This window comes from Tursiops truncatus, chromosome 20, assembly GCF_011762595.2.
Source record: "Tursiops truncatus isolate mTurTru1 chromosome 20, mTurTru1.mat.Y, whole genome shotgun sequence".
Taxonomy (NCBI): Eukaryota; Metazoa; Chordata; class Mammalia; order Artiodactyla; family Delphinidae; genus Tursiops; species Tursiops truncatus.
In genome coordinates, this window is record NC_047053.1 from 2313184 (window position 1) to 2332729 (window position 19546).

Consider the following 19546-nt stretch of genomic DNA (forward strand, 5'->3'; position numbering starts at 1 on the left):
GGAAACCCTGGGCGCACATGCTCGAGTCTGCAAAGGCACACACCCCTGGTTGCTGGGTACGGAAGACCCAGCTGCTGCTCCCGGGGGGACAGCCCTCTGGCCACGTCCGGGCGCAGGCCCACTTGCATCTGCTGTGAGGTGATGTAGTCGTTGAGGATCGTCTGCCGCGTGTTCTCCATCGCATAGAGCTGATACTGACTGGGGTAACCTGGGGTTGGTGACAGCTGTCTCTGGAACAGGTAAGCAGCAGCTGCTGAGGGAGAGAAAAGAGACAGGCATAGTTTAGTCTGGGTAGAACTCATTTGCCAAACATCACCCACAGAAAAAATAAGGGAAAAAGCCATCTGTTGAGCTATGTGCACAATCAACTTCTAGCTGTCATGGGGCCGGGGGTCGGGGGAATACAGGATTTTGGTGGATTCCTTTTAGACCTTGACATACCAGCAACGTGAATATAAATATTCTAATGGCAGACGTAATGGAAAGGGGGAAGACAGACTAGACAAAACAAGAGTATTAACCTTTTTACCACTAGAACAGTAGCTAAAAAAAATTCTCCAGTAGTTTCATTTTCAATCTTTGACGTGGACCTTTATTAGATTTTTCACCTGAAGTCTCCAAAAGCTGTGTCTGAAAATAATTTTTTATAGTACCGATCATCTAATACAACTAAATGGAAATATGTGTGAAAACACTTTGTAACAGATAGTAACTTTACTTTTCTGGGGGTAAGAATGATTAGTCTACAAGCATTTAATTAGCATGTCTGTTTAAAGCAGAGATTAGCCAGCAAAGGGCCAGGTGGTCAGCATTTGAGGCTCTGTGGACCATTCCATCGTACCAACTCAACTCTGCCATTACAGTGTGAGAGCAGCCAGACAAAATATAAACAGACAGGTGTGGCTGTGTTCTAATAAAACTTTATTTGCACAAACAGGCAGCAGCAGGATCTGGCCAGAGGCTGCAGCTGTTCTAACCCTAGGTTAGAGCGTGACACAGATGCTAGGAAGCTGGAGGTGTGGTAAATGAGCAGAACACACACAAGGAACTTAGTGCTGTATGTCAATTCTATCCCAATAAAACTGGAAGAAATAAAAGAAGATAATGCCTCTATCCTCAAAACACTGATCATCCAGCTCAAGCTCAACAGTGGCAAGCAAGTGAAATAAAGGACTATGATAAACACTACATGAAAGTAAAAACATGTGCTTCTGTCTCAGAGCTTGAAGGAACTGTCATATATATATATATATATATATATATATATATGTTCTCCCTAGAAGAACAAACAACAAGCTTTCGGGAGTGTCTGCGTCCCCTTCCTCTAGAACTCCCAGCTGAATCTGTCAGCTGACTGTGTGAGTGGGAACTTCTGCCTTGGTTCTGGAGACAGGCCCTGAAGAACCAGGTGTGGGCTCCTCTGAAACTGAACGTTCTCAAGCGACAACGTGATGGTACTGACATCATCACAGCCCAGCAAAAACTCTGCACCAACCTGCTGATGGGACTCCTTTCCCTGTGCAGAGTCCACTGCCCGGTGCCCCTAGCATCACCGTGCCCAGTGCAGGCTGCTCTCTAGAAAACCTACACGCTTCTACACTGACCAAAGCCATGTTTACTCAAAGTCAGTGGTGTCTGTTCAAAAGTTCCTTCCAGCTGTACTTGCTACTGTAATTGTGTAACTTAATGAAAAACTCTGTAAATCTATGAGAGAAGAACAAAAAAAGTGGTTTCTCCAGAAACTAAGTTGACTGCTTTGGAAAGACTCAATATAGAAGCTGAATTAGGTATAGACTAGATAATTTTAAAAGACTGGGGAAAAAATCTAGAAGGATTCTGTATTTAGATTGCTTTGAAGTGTCTTTAAATTCTAACTTCACTTAAAAAACCAAACCTGGAGATGTATCATTTATACAAGAAAGACAGTGGTGAGGTTTAATCAGTGGCCCCTGACCTGAGATCAGAACACTGGTGAATGCATGTCTCTGCTGTAAATTGAAACATATAACGTATGCATGTGTCATTTAAAAACAGTTCTTCACATTAACCCACTTTTCCTATCAGCTTAACCAAATGCCATCAGACAAGAGAGCTTTCCACATACCTAGTATTTTTAGCTCTTTCAGGGGTGCTGGTAATATTTTGTGTCTTGATCTGAGAGCTGGTTACATGGGGTGTATAGTTTGTGAAAATTCACTGAACTATATACACTAATGACCCATGCAACTGTCTGTGGACTGTACCTTAATAAACAGAAAGTCTAGAAAGCCACACAGGTATGTTATTTCTTTGCTTTCAGTTATTACTACACACGGTGCTTACCAGGATCCAGAGCCCGGTGAAACGGCATGGCTGGGTCCAGATGTGTGGGCAGATGGCTCCGGTAAACCTCCCCTGGGGCACCGCCCCTGTGGTGCGGCTCAAAAGGGCTGTGGCTCACTGCAGGGTCTACCCCAGGAACTGGAGACTTCGCTGTGATGCTTTCCCTCTGTGTAGGGGTCAGTGTCGATTTCCTTTCATGACTGGTAGACTTGCTAGAAGAAATCGTAACTGCAAGAAAAAATAAAGGGGCCAACACCACAAATTCTTAAGCAAAGTTGTTAATGTTTATTTCTCAACCACTCAAATACAGACCATATTCGTACAGTATTTTGATCTTCTCTTCCCACGAAACATGTAACAGTAATCTTGCAGAATATGCAAATGTGAAGAGCTGGCAGGCACCTCTGTGATTTGGACACTGCCCCCTTCTGGATCACAGCCCGGGTTTACCGCCTAATGTTAAGGCTGAAAACGACGTTCGACACTCCTCTTTAAACCCCACTATACACTGTTTCGTTGTCTCCGCAACCTGGTATTCTAATTTCTCTTGATCCTGCATGCATCAAACCTCAGCTTACTCTCCGCGCCTGCGTTGCCAGCCCCTGCTAGGCTACACTGTGTTTCCTCACTCTGTACGTCCAGAGACTTTCTTACCAGCATCAGTCTCCTCCCTGCCCCAGCTGCTTCTTTTCTACATGACGGTATCCAGAGAGGCTTGATCGTCCCATCAGTGCTACCAGCCACCACCCTCTATCGTCTTAATGATTGTGGTAAAACACACGGAACATAAAACTTACAATTTTAGCCATTACGAAGGGTACACTTCAGTGACAGTAATACACACACAGTGTTGTGCAACCGTCAGCACCACCTAATCCTTCAGATTTTGATAATGTCAACTTTGCTATGATCACACAAACCTGCCTGTCAAAACTAAGGAATCAGGCTGGTTTAGTACATCCCCTCACACCCCAACTTGCTCTAACTTGTAGAGCCTTTCCCTCTGCAGGGCACTTCTCCTCTTTCGTAACTAGAGCCAACAAGGTTTGGGTTCACTCTGCGCCCCCAAACAGGCGCCTTCCTCTCCTCCTCCCTCCGTGCCGCCCCTCCCACCGCCCACATCCTTCACGCCCACAGCCTCGCAGAGTGCAGCCCAGGACCCTGCACAGAAGCCCAGCGATAAATGATTACCGCAGTACAGCCAAAAATGCTAAGTGGAAGCATGTTTAAGGGCCTTGGATTGCTTCAGGGACCACCTGGTAAAAACCATGCCTCTCAGTTTGCTGATCTACCTGCCAGCAGCATAAACCCCAAGGAGGTGTGGGGTCGTGGCGCTAACAGCAGTGCCAACTGTACCCATAGCGCACAGTAACTGAGTCCTTCCTACACACGAGGCACTATTCTTTCCAAGTTCTTTAAACCTATCACCTCATTTTATCTTCAGAACAATCCAATGAGGTAATAAGCCTTAGTATTACACCACCAATTCACAGATGAGGAAACTATGGCACAGAAAACCTGAGGAACGGGTCCAAGTTAGGACAGCAAGGAGAACCCTGATTCAACCCTGAGCAGCCTGGCTCCACAGCTTAAATGTTCAGCCCCACAGCAGACGGCGCCCAGGAGCCAGGAGTCCAGACTGACTTCCAGAAAACCTCACGGGTTAGCTGAAAATCTACTCTAAGCATTACTTGCTCAAGCACTTCTGGACTCCACCATACTCTGCATTGAGTTAAAACATTAGGCATTTCACCTACAATTACGCCTATTTTAATGTGGCAGCCAGCCTTCCAGAGCCCTAGCATCAAGCACCACCGACGGCGCTTCCGACCACCTGGAGCCAACACTGGGCTGCGTGCTGCTGGCGGAGGTGGGCAGCACAACACAGACGTCAGACAAGGACACGGGAGGAACACACCATCGGGAGCTCTGCTCATCATGGGCGAGCCTCTGGGCGCAGTGCTGGCGTAACTCCCCGGCGTCCGCCGTGCGCTGGCGTCCTCGTAAATCCCCGGGCTCAGCTGTGCTTTGGGGGCTTCGTGAAGCGTTGACCTGAGAACCGAGGGGCCAGAGCTTACCACCGACGTGTGCCGGGAACGCACAGGCTCGCCTGCTTTCACGTCCTCGTATTTTCCCCGTTCGACCGCTTTTATGCTCTCTGGCCTAATTTCCAGTGGAGGCAGCCCACGGGGCAGTCTGCTAGGCCCCGCGACCAAGGACTTGACGTTGTGCTTGATGGCGGATTGGCCTGAACTGCTGTCAGACTTGACGGGTGTGCCCTACAGGGAAAGAGACAGGCGTCACAGGCAGCCACAGCTCAGCCGCTTCTCCACCGCAGGCCACGTCGGGCTCGCGGCAACGACGGCTGCTGTCTGTGTGGGTCTCCATCACAGGTCCACTGAGCTGAAGCTGCACACTCTCCCACACCAGAACAACTAAGGGTAAAGCAGACACAAACCTTCATGTTTCCTTCCAAGAGACCTGACACTTATAATGCTTATAAGAACTACTGATAATCCTTAAGTCGCACTGCAGTCTGAAGCGGAATGGCTACCTGGGAGATGGAGCCCTCGACCATGGGCCTCGTGCTCTGCACCACTTCTGGGGTTTTCTGGCTTTCCTGAGTTAAAACATCTTGCCGTGGGATCTCATGGATGGAGCGCCCCATCTCTTTGATGGTGGTGATGCCATCGTAAGGTTTTCCTTTGGTAATGGCACCTTCAAACGCTCGTATGGGCGGACTCTCCCTTTTAATCTGTTTGGGGTACTTAAGGCCATCTTCAAAACTTTCAGTTGTCGCTCTTGGTGTGCCTTCAAAAAAGGATTCAAGAAACATGCTTATTAAATTAATGCCACTGAATTATACACTTAAAACTGTTAAAATGGTAAATTTTGTTGCACACAATTTACCGCAATATAAAAAAATGAATGCCTTGCCATCTTGCAGTTTCTAATCAATTTTTGGTTTACAAAAGATCCGTAAATCAATACTCATCGGCCATTCTTTTGCGGGGGGGGGGGCGGTGTTGTTCAAGATTTAATACATCGCTCATCACAATCACAGAACTGTTCTTACATAATGAAGGTGTCTCTATATTCAAAGATTAGCCAACTATCATCTTCCAATACACTATGTAACTCAGAGAAGAAGAGTTATAATCAGGATTTAAATACCTAATATTTCAAAAGGGAAGATATCTTGAAAAACAGATTATCTTTTTCAGATATCACACACTGCACATTAATTTCAAACTACTTTGCCAGTGAGGCAGTAATGAATAAAAGCAAATGAGCAAAATGTTTACCCTGCATTATGGAACCAGACAGCACAGTCCTTTCTTTGAGGTCAGAGTGAGGGCTCCCCCTGGGTAATGCTCGGCAGATCAGCCCTTTCAAAACAAGGAGGCAATTCCGGAGTTAGACACAACACGGGTGTCAGTTCACGCACACTGTTCTTAGAGGGTGTACTGTTGACAAAAGCTCCATGGAGAAAGGGGTACCATTTTAGATTTGCAAACTATTCAGAAGAATATCATGGAAAAAATAACAAAAGTTGGAAGTACCCAACATGACATCACCCGTTTCTTTTTAAACATTTTCCTAAATAGAAAATGGCCACAGAAGACATCTATTGTAAGTCAAAAAGTAAAGAACAACACTTTCAAAGCTAAATCTAAACACCCAGTGCTTTCTGACAGAGGTGAGAGAAAATATAGGGGGATTGGAAATCATTGTTTAGCTCTGAAATATACCTGTGAGAAGGGGAAAACATGAAAGATGGATACCTCAAAAAAAGGTAAAATATATTAAATGAAACATGCAAATCAAAATGAAAGAGATGTAAATAACCTCCTAAGAAGTTTCATGTTATACTGCCCACAAATCTGAATCAAGGAAAGAAAAGTGAGATTTTTTTTTTTTTAACTACAGAGAAAATCCAGCTCTTAGAAAATTTCACAGGCCTTCAAGATTGAGGAGTCCTTATACTGTTTTTAGTATTTTATCTAGATTAAAATAAAATAATTGAGGTAGGTTAAGATTTAAGGAAAGTGAGCCATTAACAAAACAAAACCATAGCTATCATTTGATGAATGCACGTCACATGCTCAGCACAAGACTGCACACCTGTCTCTAATCCTCACACAATGGTAGGTACAATCCCTTAATTTACAGAGCAAGAAATGGACACAGAGAAATTCACCAGGAAAGAGTGAAGTTAGGATTCAAATACATGTCTTTGCTCTGTCCATTATACCACTCTATCTATCTGCCTCACAATAAAAACAAAGTTCTCATGATGAATTTCACATTTTTAAACTCACTTAACTCAAAAAGAAATAATCTACAAATTATATGAGCATTCTAACAGTTACCTACGGTATGACCAATTATGTTTAATTTTTACTTCCCTCCACTGCCACGTACCACTTGATTTATATGTAGATATGAACATAAGTTTAAACATTTATATAAATTTCATGTTAATATTACCTGTATATTTCATATTACATGCATTAGTAATATATTAATATATTTATAGGAGTTTCATTTATATATTGATATAAATTTCAGGTTGAAATGACAGAGACTGAATACAACCTAACTCAACAATGGAAATTTACTATACGAAATTCAATGTATCTAAACAGCGTTCTGGAAACAACACCTCACCCTCCAGCGGTGCTGACACAGGAGACTCCCTCATGGACAACCCTTGCTTTAGAGCTCCTTCCACTGATTCATAGCTTCTTTTGAGACTGATTTCATGAGCTGTTCTCGGACTCCTCGTCCCTTCTCGGGCATTCTTAATATCTGCAGGACATAGACACAAGTATTGCTCAGACAGAGCCCAAGGCCTATTGTATGGTAAATAAGTTATCTTAATTTCATAATCTCACAAAAAATATATATATAAAAACTGGTCAATCTACTATATACATCTGTGCAGATGCCATTTAAAAAATGTTTTCATTCACTCAAATATATTTATTGAGTGTCAGGCATAAACCAGGCTTGCAGATTAGGTTAACAAATTAAGTCCCTTCCCTCATGAAACTCAGCAGTAGTGGCAGATACAGATAAATTACTAGGTGGTTACACACAGTAACCGGTACTATGGACAGTGGGCTATGAGAATGCTGGAAGGGGATCCTGACATCTGAAAGCTCAGATAAGGGTCACTGAACACAGCACTGCGGTTCACGAAAGTCACTGTTGACTGAGCCAGTGTGGACACAGTGGGCAAAGGGGAGATTCACACCCTGGGTGGGATAGCGTGAGATTTCATCTCACTACTCAGAACAGCATGCAATTTAAAACTGAAACTTAAGGATACACCTAAAGATAAATGCTTACATACATACAGACATTAAAATAGTTATATTTAAGCAGCATTTAAATTCAATACTCTTTCTAGGATTATCAGACTATTATCTACTCCTTAATTCTTAACACATAAAATAGGTACCCCTTTAAAATAAAAGTGATTCTATTAAAGTTAAACAAAGATTCTTTTCCTAGGCTAAATCAAATGCCCACAGCTGGCGATGTTAGCTACCACTCAGGGGACACGTAGTATGGGCTCTGCACTGTTAATCACTTTTCATTGACTGTTTCAGTTAATTTTTCACAAAAGTTTCACGAGAAGTATTAACCTTTTTTTACATTACAGAGAGGAAACTTGGGCTCAGGGAAGGAAAACTAACTTTTCCAAAGCAAGCGTGTAGGGAACCAGAACCATATCCTTAGTCACACATTACAACACTGGCTTCAGTGTGGAGATGCAATACTTACTATCGTAAGATAAGATGTGTCCACTTTTGCCTTCATAAATAACATGGCCTTTGGATGCAGCTTCCTCTCGGCCTTTCTCAGGACTGCTCTCTTCAATGGACAGTCTAGAAATGGGTCCCTTCACCAAAGCCTCAGTTGGTATGCCAGCCTGGGACAGAGCCGGGGTCCCCTGTCATCAATTCAAACACAGGCACCACAAACATCACTTGACTTTACAGGACACACAGACGCTCAGAAAATGTAACCTGCCACACCGAGAGTCAGAGCAAGCCATGTCCTCAAATGAGACAGGCCAGCACATGACGGGAAATCAGACACACGTTTTATAAACGTAAAGAAACACTGTACCTTGGTCCCTGAACCCTGCCATACAAAACTTCTTAAAACGCTAACAGCTATCTGAGCTGATGAGCTTTCTTCCCCGCCTCAAAGTCAAACCTCTACGAAGGTACTTAACTCTCAGCAACAAAATGTGCCTGAAGGCCTAAAATCATGCAAATGTAATAAAGCTTTTTCAAAATTTCTAAGAAAAATAAGTCAACAAATTAAATTTTAAATTAAAGTACCACAACCTTCTCTCATATTGTGATAAGAGGGAAAAAGAGTTTTCAGTTACTAAACTGTCTGCTGGGTTAGACCTCTGGTCATCAATAAGAGGGGACAGAAAACTCAGATGCCCCCGTGCTGTGATGTGACTCAGCTTAGGTTACGTCATCCGCGTTTTCACCATCACTAGTCCTCTTCTGGGCCACCTATGGCCACGGTTCTTGTTACCCTTCCATCAAGGGAAGCACTCATGGAACCTAAAGTGTAGAACACTTTGCAAAGTGAGCTGCCTACGTTGCATGGGAGAGTCGGGGGCCCAGCCCCAGCCCACACACACTCCAAAACTCAGTGTCCCCAAAACTCCACTGAGGCCACTCTGAACCCATGTGTCCCTGCAGGACAGTGATGGGGTCCACGTGTCCACTCGTGCAGCCGAGAGGTGAGCTCCGTGGTGAACACCCAGAAACCCTCGCACCCTCTTTGGAAGTGCTCATGTCACACGGACAGATTTGAAAATCGACAGGCAAAGCCCAGCCTCACTTGATCCAGTTCATTCCGCATCCAGTTTGGATACTGGAGCGAAAATGAAGAAGGAAAAATAAGATGCATAGGCCATTTATTTTTCTTTTATTTATATTAAAGTGTTTGCTTATTCTGAAAACTAACATCAAGGGACTGGATAACTTTGGTCAAATGTGAAAGGAGAGATCTTAGAAGTTAGTGTGTAACTTTCCAGATCACTACACACCACATGCTCTATAACCATGTCTCAGAAAGAAATCACTGGACTCTTGTTAAAATGGAAATTCTGGGACTTCCCTGGTGGCGCAGTGGTTAAGAATCCAACAGCCAAGGCAGGGGACACGGGTTTGAGCCCTGGTCCAGGAAGACCCCACATGCCGCAGAGCAACTAAGCCCGTGCGCCACAACTACTGAGCCTGCGCTCTAGAGCCCGCAAGGCACAACTACTGAAGCCCGCGTGCCACAACGACTGAAGCCTGCACACCTAGAGCCCACGCTCCGCAACAAGAGAAGCCACCGCAGTGAGAAGCCCACACACCGCAACGAAGAGCAGCCCGCGCACCGCAACCAGAGAAAGCCCATGCGCAGCAACGAAGACCCAACGCAGCCAAAAATAATTAATTAATTAATTAATTATTTTTAAAAAAAAGGAGATTCTGATTCCATAGGTCTGGAGCAGGGACTGAAATGTCTGCGTTATTCTAACAAGTTCCCAGGAGATGCTGCTCCTCTGGGGCACACTACACTCGGTCAGCAGGGTCCTAGGGCTGGCTCTTGAATGGGTGCTGGGCAGAATCCCTGGAGAGCTGGAGAACACAGACTGCTGGGACCCGGCCCCCATGGGTGAGACTTCAGGAAATCTAGGGCAGGGATTCAACATTTATATGTCTAACAACTTCCCAGGTGACACTGCTGCTGCTGCTCTGCGGAACAAACTTTAACCACCACTGTCCTAGGGAACAGAAACAAAAGTCAAGGAAGAGGAACAGAAAGCTCGTGACAGGCACGTGCACGAAAGCACAGGATTCTGTTTACAATGAATTCCCAAAATAGAATTTTCCTTTTCCAGATCTACATTAATAAAAAGGCTAAGGACTGTTTTACATTTCAAACTAAAATTTACATCTAACTGAGGAAAAGAAAGACCTTTTATTAATCAAAATTGGCACCTTAGCCTAAAATTAGAAGAAGATACTTGACTTCTGGTGTTTTTGTCAACACCATCCGTATTTCCTGAGACTACAGACCTTCCTTCTCAGAAGGGGCAAAGCAAGCAAACAATTTATAATGATTTTCCTCTCAATTCCTATTTAAGCTGAACACACGGTAAAAAGCTTTGCCAGGAAGGCAGTGAGAGTTACATCAATTAGAACTTGCTTCTTCTGCCAAGTTGCAAATAATCGACCTTTTCAAATGAACCACAGTACAGATGATACGGCTTGTGGTCAAAATGATCACATTACTGTCTCTCTGCAGGCAGTTTATAGATCTGAGGTTTATCATCACTGAGACCCCGTTCCATAACCCAGAACTACGAACAACATAGTCACAAAACTACTGCTGGAACAGCCAACACGCTTGAGACATCACTTCTGGTTTTCTCATGAATGCGCGCAACTAACCTGGGTGATAGAGCCCCGGAGGGATGGGATGCTCTCCACAGAAAGTTTGCTGGAGGGAGTTCCCCGAGTTATACTTCCTTCTTGAATGGCTCCTGTGGTACCTGAATAAAAACAAAATCATTAGCGAATCACACCCCTGCACCTGCAAAAAAAACACAAAAAAACCAAAAAACCAAGCAAACAAAATCAGCCCCTACTTCGAAGAGAGGGAACAGCAGCACAAAAAGAACAGTTTTTGTTTTACTGAAATGTACTTTTAAAATAATTTTGCAATTATTAAAAAAGACTGTAGAAATATGAAATTTCAAAGTTTTAAAGTCATTTTTATACAGAAAGAAAACTTACATTTAGAATTTAAAGGCTCTAGTTTAAGAGCCCATCATCATTAAAACACATTAACGACTTCCTTTAATATATTTATTGGGGACCAGAGTTTAGTATTTCTGCCAAACAGCATTTTTTACCTCTGACCACTCCTTCATGTTGGGCTCTGACCAATAAACCCTCAGGTTGCGAGTTTTGGCTTCGGGGAGAAAACTCTTCTTGCTTGATGTAGGGCACAGTAGCTACGGACCAAAGCAAGAGAAAGTGAGCTCAAGTGCTGAATCCCTGACTGTGACGCTACAAAGGCAGAGACGGCCACGTCCTCCTCACTGACCTGGCTTGGTGGCCTCCTGCTGCCGCGGCAGTCCCAGAGAGATGGAGCCCGCCGAGGGCTTCGCTGCCTCGGGAGCATAGGAGGCCTGATTAGGAGAAGGCAAGTAAGTGCCGGGTGTTCCCTAAAAATAATGTTAAAGGACTAGAATAACACTGTCTTTTCACAAGGTCAACTATATATTTAAGGTACACGTTTCTGTTTATAAAACTTACCACTCACCCCCCACCAAAATTAAGAACAGGTATTTGTAAAGCAAGAAAATTCCTGACACAGACTGGTTAAATTTTAAAAGTTTTTAAAGGGAGCAAGATATGTCTTCCAAAATTACCATAAATTTTATGAAGATAATATGCATTACTTACAAATTACATAAATAAAAGCACTTAACCATACACACAAAATGTAAGCTACTATTATTAACATTATCCCTCGTAAAAATGCTATGGGATAGAAGCACCAATGAAAATGGTGGAGTAAGGACTTCCAAAAACCCTCCTCCATAAAGGCAACCAGAAAACTAGCAAAAATTTTAAGAATCAGCCTTTTTTTTTTTTTTTTTTTTGCGGTACGCGGGCCCCTCACAGCTGTGGCCTCTCCCGCCGTGGAGCACAGGCTCCGGACACGCAGGCCCAGCGGCCACGGCTCACGGGCCCAGCCGTTCCGCGGCACGCAGGATCCTCCCGAACCGGGGCACAAACCCGCGCCCCCCGCACCGGCAGGCAGACTCCCAACTACTGCGCCGCCAGGGAAGCCTAGAATCAGCCTTTTAAGAACTCTTTTCCAACGCTTTAACCAAAGGCTTGTAGAAATCTGGGAGCATTTATTCAAGAAAAATGGCAGAACCCAGGTAAGAACCATGAGCTGTGTGACACCTGGACTTGGCTCTGCTGCCCCTCCCACGCCCCTCACCCCTCAACCCCCGCCAGCTCTGTCTCAGCCTTGAGAACCCACAGCCCTCGACCACAGTGAAAACCAGCAGTCCAGCAGACAGCACAAGGGAAAGAATGGGGTTATCATTCCCAGGTAACTGTCATGATCAGACTGGTCTGATGGTTCTCTGAGAGACCCACTTGCAAAGCTGTCTTTTCTGGCCTGACTGTGGTGGAGAAGAAAGTTCAGGCTTGTCAAAAACTATCAGAGTCAATGGATTAACCTCTCCACTGGCTGAGGCAGGAGAGAACAGCTAGGGTGAAAAAACAGGCTAAACAGAAACCTTAAGAGGAAAAGCTAAGGAAAGAGATATTCACAAGGGATTTGAAAAGCTCCAACATCTTCCTAGGAACCTAGAAGGCCAAGTGCACGTGCAAGGCTGTGTACCTGCCAGGGAAGACATAAGGCGGCCATGAGTTCTCACCGCTGGCTGACCTCAAGGCGCTGAGAAAGCAGGAAGTGAAGACCAAGGCCGAAGTGCCAGCTGCCTGGCTGAACGCTGCAGGTACATCCCAACATACACACAGAGCCCTCAGTAAAGACGTGGGAACTTAGTCTTTCTGGGCACTGAACTCTCTGTCTAATAACTAGCTGACCACTCACTAAGCAAATAGAGACTTCAGTGGCCACACATGACACAAGAATACAGACTTTACTGAATTAGTTCAAATAAACGACAACAAATCCTAGGGAGAAAGGAGAATCTAATTTCCAGAGTTCCACATTATGTTATGTGTTTCAACCAAAAATTACAAGACATGCAAAGAAACAGGAACATATGATCCATACACAGGAGGGTAAAAAAAAAAAAAAAAAGCAGTGAATAAAAACTGTCCCTGGGCTTTAGATTTGTTAGGAAAAGACTTTAAGTCAGCTATTATAAATAAGTTCAATGAACTATAGGGAACCATGTATAAAGAATTAAAGGAGGGCTTCCCTGGTGGCACAGTGGTTGAGAGTCCGCCTGCCGATGCAGGGGACATGGGTTCGTGCCCCGGTCCGGGAAGATCCCACATGCCACGGAGCGGCTGGGCCCGTGAGCCATGGCCGCTGAGCCTGCGCGTCCGGGGCCTGTGCTCCGCAATGGGAGAGGCCACAGCAGTGAGAGGCCCGCGTAGCGCAAAAAAAAAAAAAAAGAATTATAGGAAAGTATGAAAATGATGTCTCATCACATAGAGAATATCAACAAAGAGAAAGAAATCATAAAACAGAATCACATAGAAATTCTGAAGTTGAAAAGTATAAGAATTGGAGAAAAAGAAAACCTCTCAGCAAACTAAGAATATACAGAAACATCATCAATCTGATGAAGGGCACCTATGCAAAGTCTGTAGTTAACATACCTACTAGCAAAATATTGAATGCCTCCCTCCTAAGTTGGGCAACAAGCAAAGTATAATCTCTTCACCACTTCTATTCAACGTTGTTCTAAAAGTTCTACCCTAACCAGTTTAATAAAACAAGGAAAAGGAAAGGCATAAAGATTGGAAAGGAAGAAGTAAAACTGTCTTTATTTGTAGACGACACGCATACAGAGAAAGTCCTAAGAAATCTATCCCTTCCAAAAAAAACCAAAAATAAAACCGAAAAACCCTGTCACAAACAGTAAGTAAATGTAACAGGAGATAAGGTCAAGATATAAAAATCAACTTTTTTCATACACCAGAAAGAACCAGAAAAGGAAAATTTTTAAGATATCACTTATAAAAACATAAAATACATTATAAATAATCAAATTAACCGATTAACAAAATTAACAAAACATGTATAAAATCTCTACAGTGAAAATTACAAAATACTGCTGAGAGAAATCAAAGACCTAAATAAATGGAAAGATGAACATGTGCATGGATTAGAACACTCAATTTTCTTAAGAATTAATCTACAGATTTAATGCAATACGAACCAAAATCCCAGCAGAATTTTTTGTAGGAACTGACAAACTGATTATGTAACTTATATGGAAATACAAGAGACACAGAAGAGCTAAAACAATCATATTTATACGACTGCAGGACTTATACAACATGATCTTAAGACTTCCTATAAAAACCACAATAACCAAGACTGGTGCTGATGAAAGGATGGGCAAGTAGGTCAAAGGGACAGAACAGAGTCCAGAAACAGACCCAAACATGCAAATGGGAGAGAGAAAAGACTTTTCAACCAACGTGATGGGAATGCAGATCCACATGGATGGATGAGGCCCATCCTCGCCTCACTGTACACAGAAATCAGTTTCACATGGACCTAAATATAAAAGCCAAAACTATAAAGCTTTCAGAAGAAAACCTGGGAGAAAATCTCCACAAGCTTGAAACAGGCAATGATTTTTTAGAGAAAAAGAACTAGTCATAAGAGGGGAAAATATATATATGGACTTCCATCAAAATTTAAAACTTCTATGCATCAAAACACACAAGAGAGAAAAATATATATATATATAAAAAACAGAATTTTCATCTGTGATGTATAAAGAACTTCTGCAACCTAATAACTAAAAGGTCCAATAAAAACAGATAATAAGACAGTCACGTCACAATCAGATGTACAAATGGCCAATAAGTGTATGAAAAGCGCTCAACATCATTTGTTATCAGGGAAATGCAGAATAAAACCACAGTGGAATACTACATACCTACTAGTATGACTAATATAAAAAAGAATGACGACAGCGAGTGGAACTCAGACTGTGCTGGTGGCAGTGGCACTGTAGAGCCACTCCGGAAAACTATGAAGTAAAACATACATCTACCCAGACATTCTGCTCTCAGGGCCTATACGAGAGAAATGAAACCACATGTCTACAAAGAGCCCAGTATAAGAATGTTCATATCAGCTTTATTTACAGCAGCCAAAAAGCAGAAACAGCTCAGGTTTCCATCAACAAGAAAATGGATAAACAAATTGGTATGTTCACCCAATGGAGTATTATTCAGCAATAAAAAGGAAGAAACTACTGATTACACAAAAACCTGGACGGGGACTTCCCTGGTGGTGCAGTGGTTAAGAATCCGCCTGCCAATGCAGGGGACACGGGTTGCAGTCCTGGTCTGGGAAGATCCCACGCGCAGTGGAGCAACGAAGCCCGTGCGCCACAACTACTGAGGCTGCACTCTAGAGCCCGCAAGCCACAACTACTGAGCCCACGTGCCACAACAACTGAAGCCGCGCACCTAGAGCCCGTGCTCCACGAGAGAAGCCACCGCAATGGGAAGCCTGTGCACCACGACGAAGAGTAGCCCCTGCTCACCGCAACTAGAGAAAGCCTGCGTGCTGCAACAAAGACCCAATGCAGCCAAAAAAAAAAAAAAAAAAAATCTGGACGAATCCCTGAAATCATTAATGCTAAGTTAAAGAAGACAGACAAAGAAGAGCCAAAATGTAAGACTCCATTTATATCGAGTTCTGGAAAAGGCAGAACTAACCTACGACAACAGAGAGCGCTTGAGGCAGTGGAGGAAGAGAGGCTAGGAGGGGCGGAAAAGGCCCCCAGCCCAATGGGGGCGCAGTCACTGGTGGTGAACGTCAGTCAACCTGACTGAGGCTTTACAGTCAGACCACGTCCAGAGAGAAAGGCCAAGGTCAGAATAAACTAGGGCTTACCAATCATCTACAATTTAATATTAGAACCTTTAAAATAGTTATCCTCTAGTACTTGAAACTATTCCATCTCCATTCATGCTACACTACACTTCAGGGCACACGCACCTTTCCCGAGCTAAACCAGACGGGTGCCACTGTCACTCAACCTGGGCACATGACTCGAATAAACTTCCTGTGTGTGGTATGGAATAGAAAATGACTGCTGCATTTTCAGGTCACTGTCTCTTCATAAACAGACACATTTTTATTTATTAGGACTCTGACAAATTAATATGGGAAGGAGGGACAATTTTTACCAAAGCAAAAAAACAACAGGCCATCTACTGGGAAGAGAAGCCCTTTTACCTGTGAGATGGAGCCTCCCAGTATAAAAGATGGTTTTTCTGAAGCCACTGTTGTTTTGGATGATGGGATGAGAGGAGGAGGTGGCCTAGTGGGTCGAGTTGTTGGAAGCCGAACCCCTTCAGGGAGGTTAGTTATGACTTGATGCGGAGCAGGCTGGAGGACTTTCAAAAGGGAGAAAACATTATTTAAAATAGTCAATTTCCTAGTTTGCGACATTCCACCTATCTCAATTGTTTCTTCAATCATGTTTAAACTGTGAGTGCAAGATGAAGTTGAGGATGAACATTTCTATTTTAAATTTCTTTCACTTAAATTAAACCTGTATCCATACTCAGGTCACGAATGGTATTTGTGAGGTTGAAATACTCAACTCCCTGGCAAACCAGAGCTTTCAGGCTGACATCCATTTCAAACTATTTCTGCTCAGCATATGCAAATGGCAAACAATTTTTTTCTCTCTCTCCATCACTCTTTGGACCTCACGATGGAGGTGAGAAAAAGGGTGTTTCTTAGGAACAGCTGATATTACAACTCTGGAGAATATACAGATTGACTGACAACCAGTTATACGTCCTCTTTGCATCCTGCATAATTTGGAAACATTTGCTGATTCTGACTCTCACAGACACTTGAATTTTTTTTAGGGGGGTGGATCTCAAGATTTTTACAAAGTACATGTACTCTTAAAAGAAGGCAGTCAACGTCACAGTACACATGTATGAACACAAACCTCCCAGTGGCCCAGTGCATCTCAACTGAATACAACTGAAGATGGAATGCAGAGAAATTCTGAAACAGCAAGGACGCATCCTGGGAGTAAACCACCCAGGTCATCACGTGTAGGTTGATGGCCAGCAGCCACGGCACAGAGGAGCAGTATTTACCTGGCGGGACACTACAGCGGGCTGCACTCACATCAGGCTGTGGCGCAGCTTTACTGACTTCTCTCGGAGAGAGCCTACACGGTGATGCTGACCTTGCTGCGGTACTGCGCATCTGTGCTTCCTGTGCTAGAGCACGTGTGACCTCAGCATAAGGCATATAGGCAACTGATTTTCCTATGAAAGTTAAAGTTATCAAAATAAGGGAAGAACCCCATATTAAAATAGTAAGTGTGAAAGGACCAAGCCCACACCATCCAGGGGCAGATCCAACTATACACTACTATCAATATCTAAAATTCCCGGGGGGGGAAATCCACCCACAGAGAGGTTTAAAAAAACCCTATAAATCTAAATCTTCTGTGCAAGCGTCATTACTGTGACCTAATAAAATCCTCAAAAATCCAATTACAAGTTTTTCTTTCAAATCACAAAGAATTTCTCTTTCCTCTCATTAGGACAATCAAGTATTTCCACATGCAATAAAGACCACAGCAGGCAAACATCAGATTATCCAGCCATTCTGTGAATTCAAGTATGGCCTGAATTAGAGGCCAGAACTCTTAGGATTTCAGCTGTTATAATTAGCCTGTTGAAGCCCACTGCTTAATATTCAGAGAAATAAATGTAATCAAGAAATGGAAGAAGTGTTTCAAAAGATACAGATCAAAGTAATTTTTAAAGGCTACACAAGCTTATGAAACTATGAATTTTACTGTAGTAATGCTGATGAAAATTATTCCACATAATTTACCTCTACATAAAGTATTAAAAAAAACTTGAAGCATTTAAAGGGCATATCAGATATGCAGAGTCATATTAAGACTTAAAAACACACATATATGTAATTATATATATAATATAAATGTTTTCTTTTTTTAAAGTGAATCGACATACTGTAATTTTGGAAAATAAGAAAAGCACAAAGAAGAAAGTAAAAACTCATCTGTAATCCAAACCACTTTAAATTGTGGCATTTTAATGTCTGCCGGAACAAATTCCCATTCATTTTTTATTCTTTTGCTTACCTAGTCTTACCCATTTATTCTTCCAGATAAAACTAAATTTAAAATCATTTTGAATACTTCCTCCCCAAACAAAATATCACTGGAATTTTCAGTGGACGTGCATTAAATTTATCTCCTGTATTTATAGGAGACTTGACATTTTATAATGAGCTTTCTAATTGAGGAAGCTAGATGTTTTCATATAGGTCATTTTTCATAATTTCATTAAAAGTATTCATAGGTATTTTATATTTTGTTGTGAGGAAAACCATCTGTTTAACATACATGGGAATATATATATATTTATATATACTGATTACTGCAGATATATAAAAAAGAAAGTTGTAGATTTCTGTATATCAATTCTTTCTAAGAAACGTAATGAACTTTCCTCTTAGCTCTAATAACTTTCTCAGTTAATTCTCTTAGGCTTCCTAGGTGAATAATCTTACCCTGTGAATAATAACTTGTCTTCTCCCTTCAACAGCTAAACCTCTTGTTTGGTTCCTTTCTTTCTTCCTGCACTGCAGTAAGTAACACTGGGCATCCTCAGAGGTCCTTTTCTAATGAGAAGGTCTCTAGCATTTCACTTTTAAGTGGATGGTTTGTGACTGGTTTCAGAGAGAGACTCATTAGCACAATTAAAACGTTCTTTAGTTAACTAAGATATTTTTTAAAACCAGAAACAACAACTGCAATGTCAGCTAATAGGAATCTGTACTATGGGCAGAGCACTGTGTATTACAGGAGTATCTCGTTTAGCCCTCATGACTAATGAGATCATTAACACCATTTGACAGAGGAGGAAACTGAGGCTCAGAAGAATCACACCTAACTGCCCAACCAAGGCTGGAGATTTTTCGAAAGCAGTGCAATTCCTGGCCCTGAGCTCTAAACCATCCTGAGTGCAATGGTGTCTCCCTGAGCACTTGGGTACAGAAATTTCAGATGCCTCTGGGGTAACCATGAAGATGATGTTACCCGTTCCTTCTCTGAAGGATTAATATAAGTGTCCTAATACTGTGCAGGTTTATGAAATAAACCAACTTTAAAAGAATATCACTTCTCCCTTTCTAGAGAATTTAACATGAGAGTGCATTGCAATATATATTACATATATTCAGTGTCTGATTGTTTTATAATCAGGTGGGAAAACACACTTTGTCGTAATAGTGCTAAAGAAAAAGATGAAAATTTAGATGGTTTTAAATATAGCTATTTAAATCATCATGTACTCAGCTGAAAAAATTAAGAAACAACAACAACAAAATAAACTAGATTCAGTTGCACAGAGGCATTAACTCTTATTTTGAT

General features: G+C 42.5%; 1 protein-coding gene and 1 long non-coding RNA gene across 15 annotated transcripts in view; one reads left to right on the top strand and one right to left on the bottom strand.

Annotated features, from left to right (window-relative positions):
- The window catches only part of NCOR1 (nuclear receptor corepressor 1), a 142049-nt gene that overhangs the window by 18760 nt on the left and 103743 nt on the right, over positions 1-19546 (bottom strand). For 11 of the 14 annotated variants that reach the window (XM_019944107.3, XM_019944119.3, XM_019944111.3 and 8 more), the window contains 11 exons: positions 16345-16505; positions 11464-11584; positions 11270-11371; positions 10806-10906; positions 8116-8284; positions 6994-7134; positions 5628-5711; positions 4877-5133; positions 4241-4601; positions 2323-2550; positions 44-253 (listed from right to left, as the gene is read on the bottom strand). In XM_019944107.3, the coding sequence (XP_019799666.1) occupies positions 44-253; positions 2323-2550; positions 4241-4601; positions 4877-5133; positions 5628-5711; positions 6994-7134; positions 8116-8284; positions 10806-10906; positions 11270-11371; positions 11464-11584; positions 16345-16505 (1935 nt within the window). The remainder of the gene's footprint in view (positions 1-43; positions 254-2322; positions 2551-4240; positions 4602-4876; positions 5134-5627; positions 5712-6993; positions 7135-8115; positions 8285-10805; positions 10907-11269; positions 11372-11463; positions 11585-16344; positions 16506-19546) is intronic. The other 3 variants (XM_019944112.3, XM_019944109.3, XM_019944113.3) reach the window with 2 other exon arrangements.
- LOC117309578 (uncharacterized) lies at positions 103-2271 on the top strand. The gene is made up of 2 exons (XR_004523919.2): positions 103-239; positions 938-2271. It is a non-coding gene; the product is annotated as an uncharacterized lncRNA (long non-coding RNA).